This window comes from Triturus cristatus, chromosome 11 (genome assembly GCF_964204655.1).
Source record: "Triturus cristatus chromosome 11, aTriCri1.1, whole genome shotgun sequence".
In the NCBI taxonomy this organism is placed as follows: domain Eukaryota; kingdom Metazoa; phylum Chordata; class Amphibia; order Caudata; family Salamandridae; genus Triturus; species Triturus cristatus.
This window is the reverse complement of record NC_140594.1, coordinates 96,857,952-96,885,884: the sequence shown is the minus strand read 5'-3', so window position 1 is coordinate 96,885,884 and position 27,933 is coordinate 96,857,952. Positions and strand designations below refer to the sequence as shown.

Genomic DNA, 27,933 nt, shown 5'->3' with positions numbered 1-27,933 from the left:
ATCTTAGTACTAGACCATGGACATCAGCAGTAATTACCATCATAGTGGACCTATACTCACACATCATGCTTGGGACATTTTTTACATCATGACAAGTGATAGCCGTCCACCCACTGCCGGGCAAAAGTCAGTTGAGGGCCTGGTTATACAGTGGGCCAACCATGGTGATGTGACGATGGCATGTGCACTAATATAAGATTGACGTGTTACCAATCTGTCTCTTTTAAACCCAACAATAAACAAGCATTGGCATAGCCAAAAGGTCTCACCTTTCGGACCTTCTAAGAGTTTAGCCATGCAACAGTTGATGTTGTTGCACCAAGGATATTGTGCTGCATAACTAAATACTTATAAGGTCCCAAAAGCGAGACCTATTGGCTATGCCATAGGGTTGTTTTTAAATTGATCTTTGTGGGACGATTTTTTGGGGACCGGGCATCTGCTCCAAACCTACTGAGGCGAACTTGTAAATGGGGCCACATCTATAGAGCAGCCATAATTATTCAGCACAGCCATAATGCAGAAGGAACCACCCCATATCATCACTAATGTAAATTACTCTGGGCCTGAATGAGGATTCAGAGGAACATTTGAACAGGAATGGTTTGAGAGATCAAAGGTCAATAGTTCAATTGGTACTCTCCACACTTGTAACACGAGATTCCACACCCCGGAGCAAGAAGAGAGAAAACGGAGGCTGTCCTAGAATGCAATTAGTCACTCACATGGGTCAAATGGGATAAAAAAGAACCAGGCTTCTCCAGATACCATGCACATTGAGCATTGAGATCTGTGTGCACTGAACCAAGAGGAGAGCTCTCAGCAATCTAATCCCTTGTGCGGCGCAGTGGCATGATATGGGATGACCGTTAACCTTTACCGCAAATATAACTAGAAATACTGATACAATTCTGGCATAAGTCTTATAAATACTATTTGTGTCCGGTGATGATATTATTAGCAAATAATTAGTTCAGGAACAGCTGTTTAAATGCTTTGATTAATCAAAACAGGAGTCGAAGTTGGCAAAATGCTTGCCAAGGAAATACATATTATCTGTGGAACGAGGTGAGATGTAACCAGATAACTGGCACAAGGTGGGGCAATGAGGGGCGCAAATGCCAGCAAGGGGAACGTTGGCACAAGGCTAAGAGAAACAGCTGAAGCCAAAGGGAGGTGTAGGCTGCCCAGAATGGAGGGAAAGACAATACTACACGGCTGCCACAGCACCCGTGGGAGGGGCAACATACGCCCCAACCAATGAGGACAAGAGTCTCTATAACCAAGGAAATGAGGCGATAACATTAATTTTGCTTCTGACGTCGACCTCACCAACAGTCAGGAAGATAGAACGTGGAAAAGAAGGATCAACCAGCAACAGCGGAGAGGATTGTGGAAAAAGGAAAGTAGGAGAGCCCAACAAACACAGATGATTCACCCTGAAAGTTATAACTGCATCACTGCTAAACATCCCACAATGGCAGAGGATTCGGTATTCCTACAGGCTACAGCCCTAGAAATAATCCTGGCAGACAGATGTTAGGAAGCTGGTGAATTAATAATACCACTGGAATTTAGGGAACTCATTAAAATAGACGAAAGCATATTATGCAGAATCAAGCGCATTTCATCTCCCTGAGTTTGGGAATTTACTGACTAGGAATGCACAGGTGAAGAGTGCAGGTGTGCAGCACGCCCTGAGCAGTAGATTCCCTCATTGCCAACTTCCGATCATGCACTTCTGCGCCCCACGATGTGGTATGAGGCGCTATATATGCAATTACATTACAACGCAATTGCTAGGGAAGAAGGTGTGTGTAAACAGAAGATACTGTAGATGTAATCGTGCTGAGTGTGTGGGCAAGGGAGGCTGGCAGTCACGGACGCAAGCTGCAGTCAGCTTCATCGGGAAAGTGATACATCTCATGAGTGGTACAACATGGCTTCTACCAAGGTTCACAAATAAAGAGGAACAAGCGCGCACGCGCTTCGCGCAGCATCAGGGGGAGGGGAGAGAGGAGGGGGCCTGCGTCGGTTTCCCTTGCGGGAGCGAGCAGCAAGACGCGATAATTGCTAACATATGGCGCCGCTGCTCGCTCCCGCAAGGGAATTGCCAAACGTGCATGCGTTGCCATTGAAAGCAATGCAACGCGTGCACGTTTTTGCCTGCAAAAGTGAAGCGATGGCTAAAGGTCTTTTTCCTAAGTAGCGTATGCGCGCTGCGTAGGCGAGACCTAAAAATCATTTGTAAACAAAAGTGTGTCAGTTTCTTGGGAAAAAAAAACCTGTTTGCATTTATGTAAATAATCTTATATTTTCCTGTTTTATTGGGTGACGTAGGCCTTTAACATTTCAAAAAGCTATTTTTAAAGTATATCTATTTGCCGTTGTAAAAAAATATATAGAACAGTATAAAGAAGAGGCTAGAGGATTTTAGCTGAATACAATAAATGAACAGAGTAAGTCGCACATATATAACAATAAACAAAACATACAAGACAGACAAACCAAAAATAACCCTATGGGAAGAACACACTAATTGATCCATTGAGACTCCAAAGGTACAATCTGTGATGGAGACAGGAGGCAATGGTACCTGCTATAGAAAATGAAAGTGGTTACAAGAGTGATATGGCTGAAAAATATCATGCGCCAGTCATAGAAGCTTGAGAATCCATTGCGAATGGAGCAAAAATTCCAAATCAGCAATCAAGTTAGCTGGTGAAGAGAAGGACCTAAGGTTATATGTATGAAGCATTTTTACCATCGCAAGTGGTCCGATCTGCAAAATCAAGACGTTTGCAAAAGCAAAAATGCTTTTCCTGATGTATTACATCCAAATTGCAGTTCTCCAGAATTGCAGTTTTGGCGTAGAAATCGTTGTTTGGAAAGGGCGTGTTTAGGGAGACCCTTCCAAATAGCGATTTCTAGTGTTATGTATCAATGTTTAGCTAACTCAAAGTTTATAGCAGTGCATTTGCAAATAGGAAGGGGATGCCTGTGGTATCTTTTCTCCTTTGTGAATACTGGAAAAATATTTTTAGGAGCAGGTAGAGGTCCAACAGACATTTTCAAGGAACACCCTGGCACTCACAATATCACAGGTTTCATTAGAAACAGTAATCTGTCAATCTGACCCCAAGACTAATAGATGAAGCGAGATTCCTCATAGCACAGGAAACATAACAAGTATAGTCATCTATTCCATTATTGATTTATTTTTTGTATGTCAGCAACGTATTGTTTTAAATACGAAAACACAAGGGCTAGGACATATCAATCATGCATTCGCATAATCCTAAGAAATTTATTCCATGATGTTATAATGGTCCAGTCCCTGTTTCAAAGAACAAACGAAAAACAGCAATGCTCGTTTCGTCACCACCGTGACTTTCTCAAGGCTCCAAGGACAATAGTAGAGAGAAAAAATCATATAAGCATTTCTCAGTTTCCAGAAAATTTACAAAATGTAAAATCTTTTTATATCCACATGGGACAATATATACCTAGAATCCAGTGAGAAAACTAGATATAAAAAGTATTGCAAAAATTGTGCAACAAACCGTTTCAACCAAAGTGAAAAATAGAGAAAAGATGAAAAGGGAGAAAGAAAATGAGAAGACCCGAAACCAACCGACAAGTGAACATGTAAAGAAGAGCACAGAAGAAAAGACAACATTTGTGCTTCATATTCTAATCTTTAAAATGTTTAAGATTAGTGACAAATCATTGGGAAGAAAAAATGTTTAGCTCTTATTGCCAACCAACCAATGTGGTAACCATACTGTGGTCATGCAGAGGAAAATAATGAATTGGACCAGTAACCTTTACGTTGTCAAGATTAATACGGAGAAGTTCAACAGCTCAAAAGACGTAATCCAAATAATTCCAAAAACAGCATTTAATGCTTGTAATAAATACAAATATATTTATCAGTAAACATCAAAAAGATCTAAAGGACACAGATATCTCTAATGCTTATAAATATGTGTGGGTCGCTGATTTAGTTAGAATAGCTCACTTTAGAAGTAGCAGTGTCTCATTCATCTTCGGTCTCCGTTACCTCTGATGATAAAGTAAGCCAATGTCCATAAGGGTTCCTAATAATACGCTCAGTGAGAGAACATTGCTCCAATTAATTTCACGAATAGTGATTTGCGTCTTCAGGGGTACTGAATGTTAATCATTTTAGAATTAGCAGTTGGTGGTGAATTAGTTAGCTTTTTTTATTGGAAAAGGGCTGCTGTGTAACCTTCATTTCTAAATTGGACATAATTGAGCCTTGGGGCCTGATTACGAGTTGGACCGCCGAACCCATAGTTGTAGTGCAGTGGCAGTCGAGGGCCATCGCATCAGTGGTCCGACGGCTGTATTACAAGTATGGCGGTCAGACCATTTTAGGACAACTGCAACCACCAGGCATAGAACGAGTTTCCTCACAGCCATTGGTCTCATTGCGGTGTTCACATCATGAAACTGCTGGTGGTGAAAAAACAGGAGGGCCCTAGAGGGCCCCCTGTTGCCTCTGGCCATGGGGATGCATGCAGGGGTGCACATGGTGTACCCCCGTCTGCATGCACTCCCAGTTCCTGCACGTCATGGACTTAACAGTCCGTGCCGTGCAGGAACTCGCTTTGGCGTTTCTATTGTGAAGGACTGCCCGCAGACAAGAAAAATACTGGTAATCTAGCGGCCGACCCACCGTCCAGTTTGACTGTGCAGAAGTGGGGCGGTGGCGTGCCGCTCCACTTTTGCACCAGCAAACTCGTGATCAGGCACTTTGTGTGAGACAACAAGATCCTGAGGGCAGCAGCTCAATGTATTCCTTAGTGTTAGAAATGGGGGTCTCTAGTTGGCAATGGCTGGCCATTGTCCAAGTAGGGACCCTTCTTCCTAAGTCAGAGTAAGCAGACTACACCCTTTGATAACCCCTGCTCAACCCTGTGGTAACGTAGCACGAGCAGCTAGGCTTATCTCAGAGGCAGTGTGTGAAGCATTTATGACCATACACAGTAACACAGTGAAGAACACTACAAAGGGACGCCACACAAGTAGTTATAAAAAATAAGTATCTTTATATATAGACTTAACACAAGACCAATAACAGTAAAAATCCACAATACTATAAAATAGGGTTACTCTTAAATGTTGCAAAAATAGTTCACGGTGTGCAAAGAGGAGTTCAGTTCAAGGCAGTGGTCTCTGCGACCCTTTTACTCACAAGACACCTGGATTCTGTAGCAAAGCAACAAAAATGTCGCTGAGGAGTTGTAGCGATGATTTTCCGTACGCTAACCAGCGATGCGTTGAATCCTTGCCGCAAGGAGGATGATGCGCTGGTTTGTGGGCAGGACAAAGCGACAAACTTCTGCACGCTCTTCCGGCGATGCGATAAAATCCTTGCTGCGAAGGGAGGATGATGCGCAGAGCCTGTTGCGTGTGCGATCTTGTTGTGATGAAAGAAAATGGCGCTCCACGAGGGAGCGATGATCCTGATGCGATGCAATGAAAATGGCGTACGCTCGGCGTCCGCTGTGCGATGTTGTGAAGTGATGAACTCGATGCGATGATCTTTGGTTAGCGAGCGCTTTCAGGCCTGCCAACATGCAATGCAATAATCTTCGGGTTAGCGAGCGTTTTCAGGCCCGCAGACAGGTGATGCGATGATCTTTGGTTAGCGAGCGCTTTCAGGCCCGCCAACATGCAATGCAATAATCTTCGGGTTAGCGAGCGTTTTCAGGCCCGCAGACAGGTGATGCGATGATCTCCGGTAGCAAGCACTCGGCGGCAGCAGAACGACGATTTTCCTTACGCTCTCCAGCTGCAACGGCTCGCTAACGGGCGTTAGCAATGATTTTCAGCACTCTCTCCTCCACAGTAGAACTAGAGGCCCTGGAACTCACAGAGGCCTCACCTGCAGATAGAAATCCTTGCTGGGAGGAAACAGGAGGCTGGTGGTGGAGTCTGATGTGCCTGAGACTCCTGCAGGAGGCTAGCTCTCGTCTAGCCCTTGGGTGATTGCTGTAGCAAAAATAAAAGTTCCTTCAAAGTCCTTTTCCTCTTCTTCCAAGTCCAGTAGTAACCACTGCAGGCCAGTCGAAGAAACAGCACACAAGCACAAGGACAGTCCTTCTCCTGCAGATGCCTTCAGTTACCCGGACAGAGGTTCTTCTTGTTGTCCAGGAGCAATACAAATTGTAGGGGTTTGGACACAGATATTTATACCCCAAAATTCTTTGTTCTCAGAAGCTACAAGTCACTGAACCCAGCCAGAACCGGTTCTGCCCAGTCCTGGAGCACTTTGTTTACCAGGGTGCATCCTTCCTTTCAGAAAGAGGGGCTCTGCCATCAGACTCACAGTGGGAGGTGGAGCCAGCATTCACCTTGCCCGGCACAGCCCTATTCAGGTCCAGGAGCTACCCCTCCCCATACTCCAATGCAGATCTCTCTATTCAACCCAGGTCTGACTCAGCCTGCCCTGTCCCTCCAAAACCAGACAGCCAATACACATAAGAGCAGAGCACACTGAAAGGCTTAGGCAAGAAAATACCTGCTTTCTAAAAGTGGTATTTTCAAACACAGAATATAAAAATAAACTTCACTAAAAGATGTATTTTAATATTCTGAGCTCAGGCATACTAAATTCGTTTTTCTACCATGTTCTGTGGGTCAGTTAGGACTATAGAATGTAATAGCCAAACCTCCCATTCTGGCCTATGGAGAACAGGTAGCCTTACAGTAGTGAAAAGCGAAATTGGGTGTCATTCACTACCAGGACATGCTACACACATCAGAGCATGTCCTACCTTACACATACAATGCACGCTACCATAGGGGTGGCTTACATGATGCCAAGGGAAGATTCAGGGGCTGGGAAGTGGGTGGACTTCACAGCCAAGATGGCAGTTCTGGACTTCACACAGACACTGCAGTGGCAGGTCTGAGACACACTTTACAAGCTGCTTCTGTGGGTGCCCGCATTTGGTTTACCAGCCCTGGGCACACACAGGCCACGCTACTGGGGACTAACAGGTAAACCAAATAAGCCAATCATGGATATACCAATTCACATGTCATCTTTACACAGGGAGCATTCGCGCTGTGGCACTGAATGGCAGTGGCACAGCGCCCAGAGCATCTATTACCAGCAAAAACAGAGGAGACATAGCGAAAAATGGAAGGGAGACTCGCCAATGGTGCCAGGTCTAACACTTAGAATATTAGTCAAGTGACTGAAAGCATAAATGAAATAGTTTAAGTTTGCCTGCTAATATCAGGGTACACCTTTAAGGTCTACGGGACAATATAGAAGGCAACACCTTTAAGAAAAGCCAAGAGAGTTGCAAATCTGACTTTTCTCCTCAGGCAAGCCCTCCTCTCATCCAGTCACCTGACAGGAGCTGCTGTTGATAATAGTCCGTCTCCAGCTGTATAAAAACACAGAAAACACCAACAATCTGCAGCTAGGAGCTTCACAGCAGCAGAAACAGCAACTAAGGAGTCCAAATTGCCTCAAAGTGGTGATTTAAACTTGTCACAGCTTTGGGCTTGGAACAGGACTTTAAATCTGGCAACACTGCATGCCCCACTTCTCTCCAGTCAGCCTCAGTACAAGAGCGGCACAGGACACTTTTCTCTCTCCTCCAAGCAGTGCCTGCAGCTGGGCTAGAGGCAGACTGCTGCCAGCATGGTGAGTGACTGGACACAGGGTGGTTGTGTCTCTGCGCACAAAAGGCCGGAATACCATCCTCGAGCGTTCTGTATCTCAAAATGCGACAGTATGTCAGAGCTAGATGCCAGATGCTGTCTCCCCCAACCCCTTATAATATCAAACGCAGGACTTCCACCTGAAGCATTCAATAACAATAGGCGGACACTCTGGCTAAGATATGCTTTCCCTTTTCAAGTCGCATGCACAGGACCTGCACTTGTGGCCTTATGTTAGATATGCCCCATTCCTCGAGGGCATTGACTTTTTAGAAGCGGTGGGCAAACAGTTATAATAATTAACATTTCTTTCATACCCATTTGTCATGGCATGCTGGTGTCAAGTCCTTTTCTTGTGTTTGGCCCTACTTTGGAGCATGGGCAAAGTAATTGTGTCCATCCATTGTCCTCGTTTTTGGAGCTACTTTTTTCTTTGTGTTCAAGCACTGCATATGAGTACTTGAGTTTTCAGTCCGTCTCCCATATCCCCATCCATGTAGCTTGTATTGCCACTGCACTCTATGCCACTGCACTCTAGTGTGCACTGCTTTACTGTATGCCATTGAAATGTAAGTCACTGTACTCTACTCCACTCTACTCTACGCAATCATACTCTATGCCATATTCCTCTACTCTGCACTGCTCTACTCTATGCCACTGCACTTTACACACTGAACTCTATGCTACTGCACTTAATCCTACTCTACTCTACACAATGGTACTCTATACCACAGCACACTATATGCCACTGCATTTTATGCCACAGTACTTTGCACCACTCTACACCACTGCCTTTATGCCATGCCACTTTACTCTGCAACACTGCACCCTACGGAACTGTAGACTGTGCAACTGCACTCTACTCTGCACCACTCTATGTCATTTCACTCTCTACCACTGCAGTCTATCATACTCTACTCTGCACCACTCTACTCTGCGCCACTGCATTCTACTTTGCGCCACCCCACTCTAAGCCACTGCACTCTATTCTGTGCCACTCTTTGCCACTGCACTTTACACCACTGCACTCTATGACACTCTACTCTGCACAGCTCTAATCTACATCACTGTACTCTATACCACTGCACGTCATGCCACACCAGTCTATTCCATGCCACTGCACTATATACCACTTTACTTTACTCTTCACCACTCTATGACACTGCACTCTACACCACTGCACTCTTTGCCTCTCTACTCTGCACAAATGTAGGTCACTGTACTCTACACCACTGCACGCTATGCCACTCTGCTCTACTCTGAACCACTGCATTCTACACCCCTCTACTCTATTCTGCACCACTCTACTCTATGCATGTGCACTTTATGCCACTGCACTCCACGCCATGGCACTTTACTCTGTAATAGTCTACTCTGGGCCATTGCACTTTATTCCACAGCAGTCTAGGCCACTCTATTCTGCGCTACTCCACGCCACTTCACTTTAGACCACTGCACTTTACGCCGCTGCACTCTACGATTCTGTATTCTGCATCACTCTACTCTACACCACTCTACTCCATGCCACTGCACTCTACTCTGCACCACTCTACTCTAGTCCACTGCACTCTGTGACACTCTACTCTGCCTAGCTCAACTCTCTTCCACAACACTTTACACCGCTGGGATTTCTGCCACTGGACTCTACAACACTCTATTCTCCACCACTCTACTCTATGCCACTGTACTCTATGCCACTGTACTTAATGCCACACCACTGCACTTTATTCCACACCACTCTACTGTTTGCTACTGCACTCTATGCCACTGAACTTTACGTCATTCTACACCACTGCACTCTATGCCACTTCACTTTACACCACACTATTCTATTCTATGTCACTGTACTCTCAGCACCCTACTCTGCCACACTCTATGCAACGGCACTCTTTGCCACTCTAGTCGACTCTGCACCACTCTACTTTGCACCACTTTATGCAACTGAATTGTACTCCAAGCCACTGCGCTCTTTGCCATTGTACTTTACTCTGCATCTCTGCACTAAATGCCAATGCACTCTACACCACTCTACTCTTCACCACTCTGCTCTACGCTACTGTGCTCTAAGCCAACCTACTCTCCTCTACACCACTATTCACCACTATACTCAGTGACACTCTACTCTGTGCCACTCTACTCTGCGGCACTCAACTTGACATTACTGCACTCTACTCTACGCCATTGCACTCTAAGCCACTCTACTCCACTTTGCACCACTCTAACCTATGCCACTGCACTCGATGCCACTGCACTCTACACCACTGCCCTTAGCACCACTCTACTCTATACCACTGCACTCTACGCCACTCTGCTCGCCTCTGCACCACTCTATTCCACTGCACTCTACCCCAGTGCACTATATGCCACTCCGCTCTGCACCCCTGTACATCACTGCACTATACACCACTACACTCTATGCATTCTACTCTACACTGCACTCTGCTCTGTATCACTACTCTTTGCCACTGCACTCTAATCCACTTTATTTTCTGACAGTCCACTGTACTTTACTCTTTGCCACTCCACTCTACTCTATGCCACTTCATTCCATTCCATGTCACTCTAAGCACCCTACTCTACACCACTCAACTCTATGCCATACCACTCCACACACTGCCACTCTACCCCATTCCACCCCCACACAATGCCACTCTACTGTATGCCACTCTACTCCACCCCACTTCACTCTACGCCACTGTACTCTAAGCTAAGCTACTCTACACCACTCTAAGGCACTCTGCACCTCTCCCTCTACGCCACTCTACTACATTTTACTTTACTCCATTCACCACCACTCCACACCACTTTACACCATGCCACTCCTCTCACCGCCATTCCAATCTATACCTCTCTAGTCTACCACACTCTTTCTATCCATCTCTACTTTACTCTACTTTATGCTAACCCACTCTACGGAGCAGAGATGCGGGACCTGGCAGCGGCTAGGTAAGTGTTATTTTATTATTATATTTTTTTTACATTGAAGCCGTGCCCTCCCATCACCTCAGCGCGCCCGCCTTACCACCCACATGCCATGCTGGCCGCTACTGAGTCAGGGTGGAGAACTCAGCACATAAAAAGATAAGACTGGCCTATCTTATTTTGTGCAGAGTTCTCCGCCTAACTGCAGTCATGAAGTCGTAGTTTGTGAATACTGATAAAGAGTAAGCTCACACAAAAGTGTAAGTTTACCTTTGTGAATCAGGCCCCTTGTCTTTCGCTTACCTCTGCTTGCAAAGTGACTCAGGTGGAGGCTAGGCCTTTACAAGGACCTCGTCCCTGTCTGGAGGCCTCCTGTGGCACTGATTGACAGCCTACATTTCCTCAGGTGAAGGTGAAAAAGAGGTGCGGCATTTGGTAAAGGAGAAGCAGTGGGTGTCTCAGGACTGAGGACCAGAGGTACTAATCATTTTAGGTCGAGCCTAGACAGCACATGCGCTGTAGCAAGACCTGAAGTAAACAGAATATAGAGGGTAATCCCGCCTGCCGCTTGGCATTGGGTCACTCTTGCGTTGCTCTGCTTAGCTGGCTCATTATTGGCTGTCCATGCGAAATGTCACTTCCGTTTTGTCTGATGCAGCACCGCCGAACTACAGTTTAGTTACGCTGTAGGTCTCTTTTGTTTTGGGACTACTTCATCTTCTCAGTGTCCGCGGCCTCGTAAACAAATGCTTGTTGTTTATTGAGTCGGGACAATGGCAGTCGCTTGTTTGTATTCAAGGGCGCAATAAGAGCTTTCACTTTAAGAACAGCTGCAGTCCCTAACCCCACTCGCTTCATAAAGTGAAAGCGCCCACGGTGCGCTGCAAATACAAACAAGCGACCGCCATTGCCAGCTAACAGACAAGGAGCTTGTTTGTTTGGTGATGTGTGTGCTCACTTTTCAGACTTTAACTTGTAACTGTTCAGTCTGGACACAATAGGTGTTCAGTTCCGCCTGCTGTACCAAGATATGTAATTTACCCCGGATCATACAGTGTCGGCGCATGAAGAAGCCGGGACTCGTACTTTCATTTCCTGGTTCTGCTGCAAACCTTCTGATCGCTAGAGCACACAGTGCTGTTGTAGTGGCCCCAGGGCACATTCACTATGTTAGAGGCTGCAATAATCGTCACAAACATTTTGGCGGCACCTATGACTCATGTGAGGATGCGCTTCCGGCTGCAGATGCGGCTATAATGAATGGTTAAATACTAGGCCTGGGCGAAGCACTACGCTACGCTCGCGTAGTTTGCGAAGTTCGCGCTACTTCGCACTACGCGAACTGCACGTAGCACAGTGCGAACACGCGTAGCGTAGTGTTGCGTAGTGCTGCGGTCATTTTTTGCTTGCTCGCGGTCCTCAACGTCAAGTTGGCGACCGCGAGCAAGCAAAATGACATCCTGGTGAGACTTTTTCCTTGTTCGCGATCGCGAGCATGGAAAATAAACCTCCCGGCGAGATTCCCAACGCGAGAAGGTCAGGTTTCTCATTGCGAGGGGTCGCGTATGCTCGCGACCGCTCGCGATGAGAAACTACCAGTTCGCGTTGAGAAAGCTGCAGCTCGAGGAAAAATCTACTCGAGCAGCAGAAAACTACAGCTCGCACTGTGCAAGATGCCATTTTCAATGGTTGCACAGTGCCGGTTGCTTGTCCGCACTGTGCAATCATTGAAAACAACATCTTGCACAGTGCGAACATGTTACTTCGCAGTTCGCGAAGTGCTACGCGTAGCTCGCGTAGTGCGAACTTCACTTTGCGTAGCTTCGCGAAGTGCTACTTCGCGAACTACGCCCACCCTTATTAAATACTGGATGAGCACTTTAAACGCAGCGTCTAAACGAAATCTCCCACAGGCGCATTGTATGCAGATCGTGTGCATAGCTTAGCATGGATTGCTCAGCGGGTCATGCGCCGCCGGCAGAGATCTTTCTCTTCTCTTGAATTGAATCAGTTTATCTTAAAAAAAAACTAAAAAAGCAGTGAATTATAAAATTACATTTAAGACGGGCTCCATTGTGGTCCACTGGCACGGAGTCATCTGGTCGTCACCCTCAAACTCTTTTGTCTGTAAGTATGCGGTTTAGAAGTAAAGACGCACTGTGTTCAAAATTCAGAAAACAGGTGTACGGCGGTATGCATTTACAGACGAGGAAGGTATGCATTTTCAGATAGAAAATCCTTTTAGGTGTAGGGTTCGCAGGTTTGCTCATCTTCACTGCCTCTCTGTGTCACTGCATCGTTTCTAAGTCAAAGGCGTCCCTTCCATCCCGTTTCTGTTCATAGCTCCACCACACTCATCTAAGTTTACATTACAAAAATACTACCATAACTAATTTTAAGGTGTACCAGTCTACCCATCTCATGCTGCTTGCAGGTGTGCTAACCCTAATTACTTTGAGGAAACAGTTTTTCAGCAGTAAATCATTTCCATGTCCCAGATGTGCTGCCTTAACCCACCCCCCGAGTCACGTATGAGCACCATCAAACCATGGCCAGGTCCTGGGTGCCCCATCGTAAATCATTTCCGGGTGACGGGTACATTTCGAGGTGCTGTGCACTCCCATGCCCCACCCACGGTGAAAAGTGTACGCGATAACCATTTTCAGATCGCGCGTTTCCTACCATAGGTAAACCTACACAAATAACTCGCGGGACACATATTATGTGAAATCGTTTCCGGCCAACATAGACCTGTTTGATTGATTTATGCGCAAGCCCTCGGGGCTAGGCTTTCCTGGTGGATTTTTTGTTTTAGTTTGTTTTTTGCCTTGAGCGGCACCCTCAGAGCATGAGGTGCATAAAGTTTCAGTGCCTGCAATAAAGTTTATGGCACTCAGCAGCCATAGCTACCGACCCGGGAGCTGGGGATCCGGGTTCGAGTCTTGGCGTCGACAAAGCATCCTGTGATTCTGAGCATATCACTTAATTGCCATCTGGATGCCCCCACCGGTGGTAAGCGGCGCTATATACATCTGCCCATTCATTTCCTTTACGTGCAATATAGGTGAAATGATTCAGATCATTCGGCTGTGATAGAGCACAGGTGGGTCGAATTTGTGCGTAGTGATGCAAAGGGCGATTGTGGGATGAATGTGCTCTAACAGAGCCGGGTACGTGCTGCAGCAAAGCGGAGCTCTAGCCGTGGTCTCCACTGTAATGCCGGGACTGTCGCTTAGGCCTCTAGGCTGCAAGACAGTAGAGGCGGCTGGGGGCTCTGAGATCTGTGCTAACATATTATTTAGCAACCCAACTCTGTGCTGTAAGTCTGAATGTCGAGGACAAAAAAACTGTCCTACAAAAATAATATTGCTAAATATTGAGAACCAAAATATCACGAAGGTAAGTATATATAGATAAATGCAGATTTACTATTCCTAATTCACATCTCTTAAAGATACATAGATCATCAGGTTACATAAATGAGTTAAATACAGTCAGCCTAAAGTGAGTTACCTTTAAGTACTTACCATCCTGATATCTTGGCAGTCCATATTTTGGCCGCAATACTTTTGTAGGACACCATTTCTGTGATGGTTTTCCAGTCGTATGTGACTGTAGCTAAGGTGAGCGGTTGTCTTTGTTCTAGTAAAGAGGAGGTGGGCCGGATCTTTGGGACATTGTTTATCTGAGTGAGCCTGGCCTCTGGGATGGATCCGGTCAGATGAGTGGCCTGAGCAAGCTGCTGTGCTGTATGCAGATTCAGTGCAGAACAAAAGGGCTGTGGCTTATTAAGGGAGTGCGCAATGAGGCTGTAAGTAGCGAAATGTAAGATAATACAGCCACAAAACATTGATACAGGGATTCCAGGATCAGTCGCTGTTCCTGTAAGTTCTCATCCTCACTTGGAAATAACAGAATCCACTTGTACCTTTATCAAGGTGTTTGTTATATCATAAAGAACGCACTTTAAAGTCTTATTTGTACAAGCGCGGACATATCATTTAATCAATGCAAACATGCACATATGTTGTGGTGCAGTGTAGGCTGTCACCGCAGACACTCATCTGTACCCTTGATAAGTGTAAAGACAATTGTGAACTCTAATAAATATATACAGTATGTGCAGTAAGTTCTCTTATGCTAATATGAACATTGCTTGTGAGTTTCACGTACAGTGTATAGAAAACTGCATCCCATTCCCTTTCTAAAGCCGAGTTGTGACGTCACTACCTACGTCTAGTAGGACAACTACATTCCTATCCTAGTGTACCGTTGAGGAGCAGGGCCACAGTGTCTCTGCCAGAGCAAGGTGACAACTGGCTGGCAGGTCTTTGAGAATAATTACAACTGCTGGTTAAACAGATTAAGGAAGAACAATATTTCATCTCTTTCCTTTGAACTTTTTTCTACCTGGAAATTGACTTTGCTTAACCAGCCATGGAGCATAGGCCTAAGGAAAACGCTCATGTGGCCCCCTGAAGCAGAGCCTACAGTTTAAGACCCTTTGGGGCATATCAACAACAACCGGCCATAATTATCGCTAAGCGCACTTAGCGCTAGAATAATTATCGCCGGCTAGCGTGGATTTTTATCGCTGAGATAGCGTGCTATTAGCAACGCTTATCTCATCAGCGATAAAAATCCTAGCGCTAACTGACTAACTTGAGATTATCCAGCGATATCACGTTGGCTTGTTGATAGGGTCTCACAAACTTAGCCATGATATCCACCTTCCATAGGATATCATGGCTAAGTCAGTCCTGAAGCAGGCGTAAGGAAAGTAGCGATAACAGGGGTTATCGCTACTTTTCCTGCCGCTATGCTTCATAGCGTGGGGCTTAATGAGAGGAGAAATGTCGCTTGTCATGTCAGGTCAGGAACGCCCACTTTGCTGCAAAGCTGGGCGTTATGAATCCCCACGCTAAAGCAAGGTTTCACGCGTTAGCGTGACCTTGCTAATTAGGCGATTAAATTATCGCTGCTTTTCGGCCGAAAATGGCTGCTAAAGCGGCGATCATTTATTATCGCCTCCTTGTAAATATGCCCCTTTGTTTTTACACGGAATGGGATGGGGCCGTGGCCCGGGTCTGCTTAGTAATGTTTTTAGAAGGTGTCACCCCTGGAGGATGTTGAGAATCGAGGGATCAGGTGAGGTTGGTCAGACAGAAAATTGATAAACACCTTTATTGTAGTGCTACCCTGGCTAACCACAGTGCTTCGGTGAACATTCAGTATGTTAGAGGCTGCAGTAATTCTTGTAGAGCCGAAAAAAATCGTCACAAAGATTTTGCCCGCACCTTTGACTCGTGCGGAGACGTTACCGGCTCCAGATGCGGCTAGGATGAATGTTTAAATACTGGATGAGTACTTTCAATGCAGCCTCTAAACGAAATCTCCCACAGGCGCATAGTATGCAGATCCTGTGCATAGCTTAGCATGGACTGCTCAGCGGGTCATGCGCCGCTGGCAGAGATCTTTCTACAACCGCGAGTCACAGATTCAATTTGTGGATGCATTAATAAATCCTTCAACCATCTGAGCGCGATACGATGAGGCTGCCAACAAAAAGGCAGTTATCACCGAAAAATTGCTGTTAGTGTGGGAGAATTATAAAAAAAAGTGTTAGGAAATCACGATGAAGGATACAGCTAAAGTGGCATTAAGACACGTACGCAAAGCAGCCCCCCCCCAAGAACGCCTCTGCCCCCCCAGGTCCACTCACAGCTAGACAAGCATAACGTTTTTTTTCAGTGCTTCTCGCAGGCCTGGGACCTTTCCGTTCTTATCTTAATTCCTTCACTTGCAAGATAACCCCTTACGGGCAGTTTAAAGTGTTCAGTGAACGAGTTTATTTTACCTGTATTAGCGCATAATCTGAACTTTATTGCTTTTAGGTGCTAAGGCATCGAGAAGAAATACAAGTACACAGGCTACGCCATCAAGCAGGCGGGCAACTAGAGCCAAATTTCGGGGGGGAGGGGGACTGAAAAAGATTTTTTTTGGGGGGGGGCTAAGTCTTCCAGCCATAGGCAGAGTGGCTGTAAGAAGGGGTGAAAACACAACAAAAGCCTCATTAAAGAGTAAATGGTCTTTTAAAGACCTGTGAAGTACTCGGGTCCGGCTGCAATTAGACAGACGCCAGCCCGCGAGGCTGTCTCAGCCCGGCTGACACACATGAGGGGGGGGGGGGGGGGGGGGGGGGCTGAAGCCCGGTGAGCCCAATGGGTGTTGCGCGCCTGCCATCAAGTGGTTGGGACTGCCCTTGAATACGTTGTACAGGGTTAGATACACAGTGTGGGGTACTGAGGTAAGTCGGTTGAAAAGAAAGGTACCATTCAAGGCATAATAACACCAGGATAAAATACACTATGACGTAAACTTTACAACACAGGATAGACGTAACAGAGCGACCAACCAAAAAGGGAAGCAGTGTAGACCAGGGGGCACAACTCGCAGCTTTCACAAAGGAATGCACACCCGAATGATAACACCAGTCACAGAAATAGACCGACCCCGTCCACAACTGCGCAATGTCCGCCTGCAAAGCGCAGAAATACAGACAGGTGTAGAAATCCCACGGTGAACCCTAAGAAAAGAGCAATGTTGTATTGGAAAACCTTTTAAGCAATAATGAAATTATGTGTTCGTGATCGAAGACTGATGTACATTTGTCAAATGCTATATGGAGAACCTGTATGTAGAATGTCTCTGAATTCTAGCCAACATTGTATAAGTACATTCACCACTTGCTTAGAAGCAGTCTACGAGACAGACCACCACCCCTAGCTGTCTAGGTTCACATATAGGGCCTCATGTAGGTAGCGAAATACCGGTCGGTAACGGCCGATTTTCGGTAAATATGCCGTTACCGACCGGTATTCAGACAAGTGAGATGTAGGAGTCCAAAAACCACTTTTCGGTAAATATGAGGCGGTAAATACCGATTCATAGTTACCGAATTCTAAAATACCGATTCATATTTACCGAATACATTATTAACGAATCGGTAAATATGAAGTGGTAAATATGAAGTGGTAAAAATTTAAAATGACATGTAGGAGCAGTCGGTAATTAAGAAATCCAGGAAAATCGGTAAATAAGAGTCGGTAATTAACACGGATGGAAAGCAGGTGGTAACCATCAACAATGCACATAAGCAATCCCAAAATGCAACAGCGTGGACAACATGGCCGCCATGTACGTCATTGCAAGGCGCCTACGTCTACAGGCAGCAGGACTGAGGGTGTGGCGACGGGAGGAACAAATCTACAGACAGCGCATCACACTATTCCAGCTGACTGATGCAGAGATACATGAGAGGTACAGGCTACACCCCGAAACCATCATGGACCTGATAAGGGACCTGCACCCACTCCTGGACCAGCCAACAAGAAGGGCGCACGCCATACCACCACATGTGCAGGTGCTCTGCAGCCTACATCTACTGGCATCCGGCAGTTATCAGGTGGTGACAGCTGCGGTGGGTGGTGTATCCCAGAGTTGCCTGTCCCGTTTCTTCAGGAAGTTCCTGGATGCCATGATGCAGAGAATGCACCACTACATAAGCTTCCCAAACACACAGGCTGCACTGCAGAAAACAAAAACAGACTTTTATCACATGGCACAGTTCCCCCATGTCATCGGCTGTATTGATGGTACACACATCCCAATCTGTCCACCAGCTGATACAGAGCACATCTACAGGAACAGGAAGTCCACCCACTCCATCAATGTGCAGGTGATCTGTGATGCAGGGAACATCATCACAGATATTGTTGCAAAGTTTCCTGGGAGCACCCACGACTCTTACATCTTCCAGAATAGTGGGATCTACACACGACTGAGAGCCGGCGAATTCGGAGAGGGATACCTGCTGGGTAAGTAACAGTGACGCCCCTTGAAACCTGCAAATCAGAGTGTATAGAGGCATGTAACTGATGGTTCCCCTTTACTCATCCAGGCGACAGTGCATATGCATGCCGTTCATTCATCCTCACTCCCTACCTACACCCAGCAACCCAGAGTGAGAGACGATACAACGTGGCCCACAAATCTACACGCAATGTGGTGGAGCGCACGTTTGGACTACTGAAGAGCAGGTTCCGCTGCCTCCACAAGAGCGGAGGCGCACGCCAGTACAAACCCATCACCTGCTGCAAGATAATTGCCACTTGTGCAATGCTGCACAACCTTGCCACGAAAAAAGGTACAGATGTGGAACTAACATATTTTGAGGACAACGAGGATGAGTCAGGCCAGCCAGAGGGCAGCGCAGCTAGAGTGCCAACTGCAATCGATGGGAGAGAGAGACGGGCAGAGATCACATGCAACTATTTCTGAGTAAGTGAGGGGACACAGCGAGTTGTGAGAAGTCATGACGTAGTTTAATGTGGCACCACGCCATGAACACATGAACAGGCCAATCTGGCAATATGCCATCTATACAATGAGTATGTCCAGGGTTACGTCACCCAATGGCAAGTGGATAAGCAGGGCCACATCAATGTTTGCGCATACGCGCTGCAGTGGTGGATTGCACGGCCTGTGCATCCTCACTAGAGCCAACCCCAAGCCGCCTGCTGCTCCTGCGTGCTTTGGGGACGGGGGGTGTGATGCTGCTGCTGGTGTCGATGCTCTCCGCAGCATCCCCTGCAGCAGTTGTCGACGCCTGACTAGTCAATAGCACCCCTAGTGCACTTGTCACCTGCACCATCCCCCGAGACAGGTCGCTGCAGCACTGTGTTAGGCCCTCCTGCATCGTCACAGAGCGCCGGCAAAGTAGGGAAGTCGCAGTTGCCAGACGGTTGAGTGCCCTGCTGGTAGTGTCCCTTCTCTGGCGTTCCCGGCGCCGTGCTTCGATGTCAGCATCTAATTTGCTGCACAACTGCTGGATTGACTGGGACATGTCCCGAATGCCCGCAGCCATGCCGCCAATGTTTGTGTCCATGTTGACTAAGCTTGTCTTCATCACCCGCATGTGCCTCTGGACTGACATGACTGCCTTTGATTGCAGGCGCTGTTGCTTCAACATTTGGCCCTCGAGCCCCAAGAAGACACCATGGCCGTCAGTGGGTGCTGGTGGACTCTGGACACGCGACCTGCGGCGCCCTCTTGCTCCCGTCTGTGCTGCCTGTGAGGTGTGGGGCACAGTGGGATGGCTCCCTTCCTGGGGCCCGGTGCGGTCTTCTGGGCCCATGCTGTCGTCTGACGAGGTGTCTAAGGCTCGTAGCCTGGCTGCTGGACGCCTCCTCATTCTCACACCTGCAAGCGGAGATGTGGCCGGTGAATCGAACATGAGTGGCGATGCTGGCTCTGGTGGTGGTGATGCTGGCTCTCGGTGAGGTGATGCTGGCTCTGTGTGCGGCGAGGCTGGCTGCGTAGGTGGTGCGGCTGCAAGTGGGCCTGCTCCCTGGTCTGAACTCGTGCTGGCTAGAGGTGATTTTTGTGGCCGGTGTGCCGTCTCCCCTGCAGCATGCCCTGTACTGCATGATGTCACATCTGTGGACAGAAAAACAACATTGGCTCAGTGTCCCCGAAGGGCTGCATTGCAAGCGTCACAATAAATCATTTCACATTCCAATCTGTCCTCTGTCTCCTTGTGCCTCGAGTGCGTGACATGCCTTGTTGCCCTGTGACATTTACGTCATGGTTAGTGTTGCCCTGACTACATCTCCCGGAATGCATTGCCTGTCTGCACTGACACGTGTGGACTGCAGTGTGATTCTCGTTTCACAATGGGAGATGTGGGATAGGGGTAGGGGAGGCTACATTGCTGTGCTTTCGTCTTACCTTGCTGTGTTGCGGCTCTGGCAGAGCTGTCGGCGTCCCCAAGACCCACGACGCTCTCTTGCTCGAGTGTGGCCGCCACCAGCTCCTCCAGTTCGGTGAGGGCAGGTGCCCTGTTGGTTCCACCTCCGGTCTGGCTGGCCTCCTTCTGGATGTCGCCCATCTTCCTCTTGGTCACAATCCTCAGGTCATACCAGCGCTTTTTGAGGACCTCAATGTCCCTGTGGGTCACTCCCACAGCATTGACCTGCGCCTGGATGGCCAGCCATATGTTGCGCTTTTCGGCCTCAGGCACTTGCAGGGATTGCCTCCCAAACAGCTTCTGGTGCTGCTTCACCACCTCCTCCACCAGCACCTGGAGTTCCTTGGGGCTGAATTTGAGCTTCCTCCTCCTTTCCCCTCCGTCTTTCTGTGTTCTCTGGCTGGACATGCTGTTCGTTTCCCGCTCGCACATGCAACTGCTCCCTGCCTCTCCTCTGCACTCCGAGCCTCTCCAGGGTCGGCTAATTATGTACACCTGCCTGGGTGTGGCCACTTCGGCTAATTGTGTACACCTGCCTGGGTGTGGGCAGTTCCTGGTTGGGTGGGCTGTCGTTGCACAGGATTAGCTGTTTCGTCAAGTCATGTGATGTTATTTACCGAATCCGTACGTACCGATTCGGTATTTTCCGATTCGGTAGATACCACCTCGGTATTTTCCGAATCGGTAATTATCACCTCGGTATTTACCGAATCGGTGAATTCCGATTCGTATTTACCGAATGTTACCGAATCGGTAACTGTTACCGAATTTTTACCTACATATAACTTACCGATTCTAATTTACCGATTCGGTACGGCTCGGTATTTAAGAACCGGTAAAATTTATTTACCTACATGAGGCCCATAGTGACATATTCATATGGATATTCATGAAGCTACAGACTTTTTCACCTTCTCAAAACTTTTTTTTTTTTTTTACAATACTTTCAATTATGTGTCTTCCAAAACCGCAGCTAGCAGCACCAAGAGGCCTTTCGTATTGTGTAGTGCACACTGTATGCTGCGCTCTCTAACTTCCGAATGTGAATCCAGCAGTGTAGCTGTCAGTGTGCAGCCGGTGCAGTGGCACCGAGACGAAGGGGTTTGAAAGGCCCTTTAGTGCATTGCATCCGCTGCAGTTAAAAACAAGCATTTGAAATGCAATAGGTCTCGCATTTACACAACTTTCAGCTATTGGCATTGAAAATGAAAATACTTTTCATTTATGTTTTAAAAAACGAAACATAAATAAAAGGCATTGTCATTTACAATGGCAATAGCTCAAACTCTTGTAAATGCGAGACCTATTGCATTGTAAATGCTTGTTCTAGTTGCAAGCGGCCAGATTTGCAGAATCCGTCCTTTTGCGATCAGAAAAATGCTTTTTCAAATGTGCAAAATGCAATTACTGAATCAGATTTTGCAATTACAATTCGGTATTTGGAACGGGTGATTTTAGGGCTCTCCTTCCAAATACCGAATCATTATGGTATGCATTACTGTTTCGCAACCAAATGCCAGTCGCAAAACAGTTGATCATCAGCTTAAAACTGGAGGTAACACATTTGAAAAGAGGAAAAGGTCCCTTAGGGACCTATTCCACTTTCAAAATGTAAATAATAATATTTTTTTAAGAGAAGCCAGTGGTTCCTCAGACCACTGCCTTCTCTTAAACAAGCATTTTTGCAATGCAATAGGTCACGCCATTGGGACCTTATAAGGAATTAGCTATGCAGCACATTATTGTGGGTACTGCAACATTTACTTTTTTACTGTGCATGAAGCAGTGAAAGGGTGCAGTACCACAGGCTTTTCACTATGAGTCCTTTGGGACCTCTTTTGGCAACATAAGGTACTGCATCCTGCAACATGGTTAGGGAAATTAGAAATGCAATAGGCAGCACTGTCTGGAGGTCTTAAAAAATATGGGTCTGGTTGAACTAAGATGGCTAACAGAATGGTTTTGTTGTGGTGTATTGAGCAACATGATATGTGATGTTCGGTCCCCAGTGTTTACTAATGTGGAGTGAACATTTTTTATTTTTAAAAAAAGTACAGGGTTACGAAAATGTACTTATTTTGTTTTGTTCATTTTGCCTGAGAATAAGTGTGAATTTAGTTTTTGTGAAGTCCTAGGATGCTTAATGAAAAACAATTGAACTTAGAAATCATTCTGATCAAATGTGACCGAAAGATAATCCGGTTTGGATTTTAACAGTAGCCGTGAAATGACATTTTTTAAACTCTGCAGTAAACTTTGCAGTACCAAGCAAGATCAATGCTTTTTAAAGGCAATGCATTTTTTAAAGTCACGAGGTGAGAGATAAAGTTATAATGTTTCCTAGTACAGAGGAGCAAGCTGTTGCAAAAAGAAAAAATACTGTTGGACGAGCTGCACTGAAGAAAAGAAAGGCACACGGCTCCCATTTGTTCAAGATCAAGCATGGAGTGCTGTGCTTGTGTCCTTTTGAAACAGCATGCTCCTCCGTACTAGGAAACATTATGGGCCCAATTCACAAAAGTAATCTGAGACAAAATCCTAACTGTACAACTTTCGGTTTTCACAGAAGGCATTTAGGAGTACTAAAGTTAGGATTTTGTCTCAGTTAAACTTTAGTTTGTCTTAAGTTTAATTTAAGACTAAAACTTAAAATTCGTCGTAGAGTTAGGATTTTGTCTCAGATTACTTTTATGAATCGGGCCCAATAACTTTATCTCTCTCCTCGTAACTTTGAAAAAGGCATTGACTTTAAAAACCCTTGCTCCTGCTCGGTACCGCAAAGTTTTAAAGTCCAAGCATTTTTTAAAGTTATGAGGTGGGAGATAAAGTTCCAATGTTTCCTAGTACGGGGGAGTAAGGAGTTGCAAAAAAAGAAAATACATTTGGGCGAGCCCCGCAAACTATAAGTTATGCACACGGCCGCCGCATTTGTTTTTACCACTCTGAAATAGTCTTTTATCTTCTTTGCGGGCAACATTACTGAATGTGTTGAAGATCAAGCGCGGCATGCAGTGCTGCTTAAAAAAACATTATATTAAAAAAGACTGTTTAGCGAGCTGCACACAACAGAAGAAAGATGAGCAGCCACCATTTTTAAAGTGCGGCGTGCACTGAAAGATACAGTGTATACGCCGGCCGTGGAGCGTGGTGGGTAGGGAGCTCTAGGAGCAGCTAGAAGAAAGTCATGAACAAAATATTGCTCACAATCCATAAATAACACATACTAAACAACAACACATGTGACAGGGGCAGTACTTATGGGTGGTTACAAGAGTAAACAAGCATTGGCATAGCCAATAGGTCTCGCTTTTGGGACCTTATAAGTATTTAGTTATGCAACTGTTGCATGGCTAAACACTTATAAGGTCCCAAAAGCGAGACCTATGCTTGTTGAGAGCGGGTCGGATGAGGACGCACATTATCACAGTGTGGTACAGGCCAGGCGCGCAACCCCCTCCCCCGTGGTGTGTGGCAGCCCGGGATGAGACCGCTTCCCGGCGCACACACAGACGCTCCTGAGCACTTCACAGGTCTTTAAAAGACCATTTGTATGTTAATGAGGCCTCGCTGTTGTTTCACCCCTTCTAATAGCCCCTGCGGCTCCACTCTGCCTATGGCTTAAAATATTCAGCCCCCCTCCCCGAAATTTTTCCTTAGCCCCCCCCCCGAAATTTGGCTCTAGTTAGGCCTCTGGTACAGGCGCTTGTTTTCTCCGGCTCTCTGAACACAGGAACATGAGCGGAGCGGTTTAAAAGCCACCCTCTGCCTTGCCTTTCCCAGGCTGCACAGCAGGATGTAATGAGGGGGCGACTCCGTGTCCCATCAGCCCAAGCCAGACTCAATAGCAGCCCGCCCCTGGGTCTCATCACACATGTGTATATGTAATATTTACTCACTCACTCATTATTTCCATGCACTGGCACTTTGTCCTTAATTGCACCAGACGTACAGAAAGTAATGACTCAGGAGTCCACTTGCCATCAGTACGATTTTGTAGCTTTTAACCGTTTCTATACCGGTGACATCTGCTTCATTCTCATCTGCGTCGCGCGAGCTCGTTGGTAGCATTAAGGACAATTATTGAAGGAGTCTGGTGTTTAGCGTGTGCTTTTGTATTTTTCACTGCGCGTTCTATAATCATGTAATGGTTTAAATTAACTGTATCGTAATGAATAAATACAAGAGCTATGAAATATATGCATATGGGAAAGTGACCTTAAATATTTTTGGTGCAGTCCTTTTGAAACCGTGATTCGGCCCGACCAAAACAGTCCTATTTCTATGTCGGCGGCCGTCCAGGTTGTTTCATTCTGAAAATCCGGTCACCTCATGCTAAATGCTCATTATGTGGGGTGCAAAGCTGGCCTTGTTTCCAGTGCGAGCATGGTACTCGAGAGTCTGTGGCTGTAATGTACTCGGCAGTGTTTTGATTTGTTAAAAAGTGCCAGGGCACTCCTCACGAGCCCTTTGCAACGTGCACTTACCCATTCATTGCCCCTGCCATCTCTGCCAATGACAGTGCCAGCACAATTACTAGCAAGCCCCCAGAGCTATAAGAATGGCATGGGCGGCAGGTATTAGCCATTATTAATGTATATTGAATTAATAAACAACAGTTGTTGTAAATAAGAGAGACCGTGCCACCAGGCGACTGACTCTCATAAGCATAGGTGTTGACAATTAAAAGCTGGTGTTGAGCACACAAACCACCGGATGAGCTCCCCCGTGTAATGCCAGCTGCTGCAACAGGGGGAGGGACGGAGTCTGAGGAGAGAGAGCAGAGGAGGAAAGAGCAACAGAGAACCAGTCTGCCAAGTAGGTGCGAACGTTAGATTGTAAGGATGAAAGGGTTGGTTAGGTGTGGCCCAAAGAAGAATTAGAGGGTAAGTTTCACTTGTGCGGCCGCTAAAGTGAAAGTAATCATTTCGCGGGCGCTTTGATGTTCGCAGTGGCCGCGCGGCTCACTGAGAACATCAAAGCGCACGCGAAATGTACACGCAGGCTGCCAAATGGTGCGCGCGCCCGGCGCACATGCACTGTAGTTGGGGGCCTGAAAAGCTTTAGTTTGCACTTCCAAATCCCCGTTTTCTATAGCTCTCGCCAGAGCAGCGCTAAAGCGCTGGCTCAGGCGAGACCTAAAAAGGAGGGACTACTGAATATACAAAAAAAGATTGTTTTTTTTACAAAAGACAGTCACAAGAGGCAATTGAAAACATGGACAGTATATGGGAAGAGCTCAAAGCTCAGGTCCTGAACACAGCATGCCTCGTAGAGACAGCTCAAGTGCTGCCTAGACGAGACACTTCAAGGTTTCATGCTTTTTCTTTTTAAACAGCATCCTGTTTTCTTTTAAGGAAAACGGGCTGCAATGAAAAAATAAATAGCTTTATTAAAAAGCAATCACAGGTATGGTTGTCCACTGACCTCAGCAGGTCACCATCCCATTGATGGCTGTGCTTTCTAATGGGTCGCAAACTACCGCATTAATATTATTGAGGTAGGTCCATTTGTGACGCAAGGATTCCTTAAATGAAACTCAAATTAGTTTCATACATTAGGAATGAGGATTTCCTAATAGCCATTCGGAGAGAATCGCACTTTGGAAATCGATATTGCTAACTTCTGCACATCTGGCCTTTTGACCTCTACATTTGCTTGGTTGGTGAAACAATCCTACTGAAAAGAATGTTGTGTTCTGCGGTGCACTGATGGAAAGAGGATGGCCTTGATTGATGCGACCGGGGCCACCAAATCTGGGTCACCAACAGATCTTTGCCCACCACTAGTGATAAAAATTATCCCTGATGTTATTGATATTAATCTTACTGCTATTTCTAATTCCATGTACATGACTGGACTTTTTCCATCACTATGGAAAAAGGCTTCAGTCCTTCCCCTGTTAAAAAAGCCCAGTCTCAAGCCTGAGGATTCAATAAATTATAGAAAAAAATCATGAACCAGCAACCGATGGCCTTTATCCAAAATAACCACCTACTGGACCCACCACAATTTGGTTTCAGACCAGGCCACAGCACCGAGATGGCATTATTCAAATCCACTGATTAGATCAGGGCTGGGCTGGATAGTGGAGGAACTGCAGCCTGGTTCTCCTCGATCTTTCGGCTGTATTTGATATGGTCGACCAATCTGTCTTAATTCACTGGTTGGAGAATGTAGGTTTAATGAGTAAGGCTTTCGCCTAATTGAAATATTTTTCTTGAAGGAGAACAAATAGTGGCTGGAGATCCAATTGCATTGAAGGAGCCAGGTTCCATGTTCAAGATCCGCTCTTGAATCTGAGGTCGATGGGACTATTTGTCAGCATGAAAGCGTGGCGGGGAAGAGAAATTGTTAGCCAATCAAACATTTCAGTTCCAATTTACCATGACTCCTAAGAATCACAGACTCCCAGTCAAGTTTAGTTTGTTTATTACAAAGCCAAAAGCAGCTTGACGTACAGGCATCTCAAAGTGAGGGTGTAGAAATACATTGGAACTAATGCAAAGCCAAATTTAAGGATGAAGTTAAGGCTGTGCAGAAGGCACAGGATAATCAGTTTGAGAATCAGGATACAGAAAATAACAGAGCAGACATCAAGATTCCCCTTCATTTGAAACAAGAAGAACAGTGACACAGGCCCTCGTCAGCAGCAGACTGGACTACTGCAACGCACTCAATGCAGGAATCCCAGCCAAACACCTACGACGACTACAACGCGTCCAAAACGCCTCCGCCCGACTGATCGTCAACGTCCCCTGCCGCAGCCACATCACCCCCCACCTTAGAGACCTACACTGGCTCCCCGTCGACAAGAGGATCACCTTCAAGCTCCTCACCCACGCACACAAAGCACTCCACAACGCCGGACCAGCCTACCTGAACAGCAGACTCAGCTTCTACACCCCTACTCGCCAGCTCCGCCAGCCTCGCCCTCGCCGCTGTCCCCCGCATCCAACGAACAACCTCCGGCAGCAGATCCTTCTCCTACCTTGCCGCCAAGACCTGGAACACCCTCCCTACCCACCTACGGCAGACCCAAGACCTACTCGCCTTCAGAAGACTCCTCAAGACCTGGCTCTTCGAGCAGTAGCACCCCCCCCCTCCCCTCAGCGCCTTGAGACCCTCACGGGTAAGTAGCGCGCTGTACAAGTACTCTTATTGATTGATTGATGTAGTCCGCTGGGTTTTCTGCCTTTCCCGGTTTGTGAATGATGGTGTAGGTGTAGGTGTAGTCCTGCAAGCGGATCCCCCACCTCTCGATCCTTGGAGGCATCTTTGCTCGTGGGTTGCCGAAGATGGTAATTAAGGCTTGATGGTCAGTAATAAGTGTGAAGTGCTTCCCATAAACAAATAAATGGAAGTGCTCGCATGCCCACACGACGGCCAGACTTTCCTTCTCTGGTTGCGAGTACGCCTTCTCCGTGTCGGTGAGGCTGCGGCTGGCATAGGCTATGATGTGACGCTGGTCTCTTTCATCATCATACTGGGCAAGAATG

The 27,933-nt window shown here is 46.6% G+C and overlaps 1 protein-coding gene across 1 annotated transcript in view; it reads left to right on the top strand.

The window, feature by feature from the left end:
• The first annotated feature begins 7,437 nt into the window (after positions 1 to 7,437).
• The window catches only part of LOC146783304 (cofilin-1-like), a 112,010-nt gene continuing 91,514 nt past the window's right edge, over positions 7,438 to 27,933 (top strand). The window contains exon 1 of the mRNA XM_085636314.1: positions 7,438 to 7,690. Coding sequence (XP_085492440.1) covers positions 7,688 to 7,690 — 3 coding nt within the window. The 5' untranslated portion in view covers positions 7,438 to 7,687. The remainder of the gene's footprint in view (positions 7,691 to 27,933) is intronic.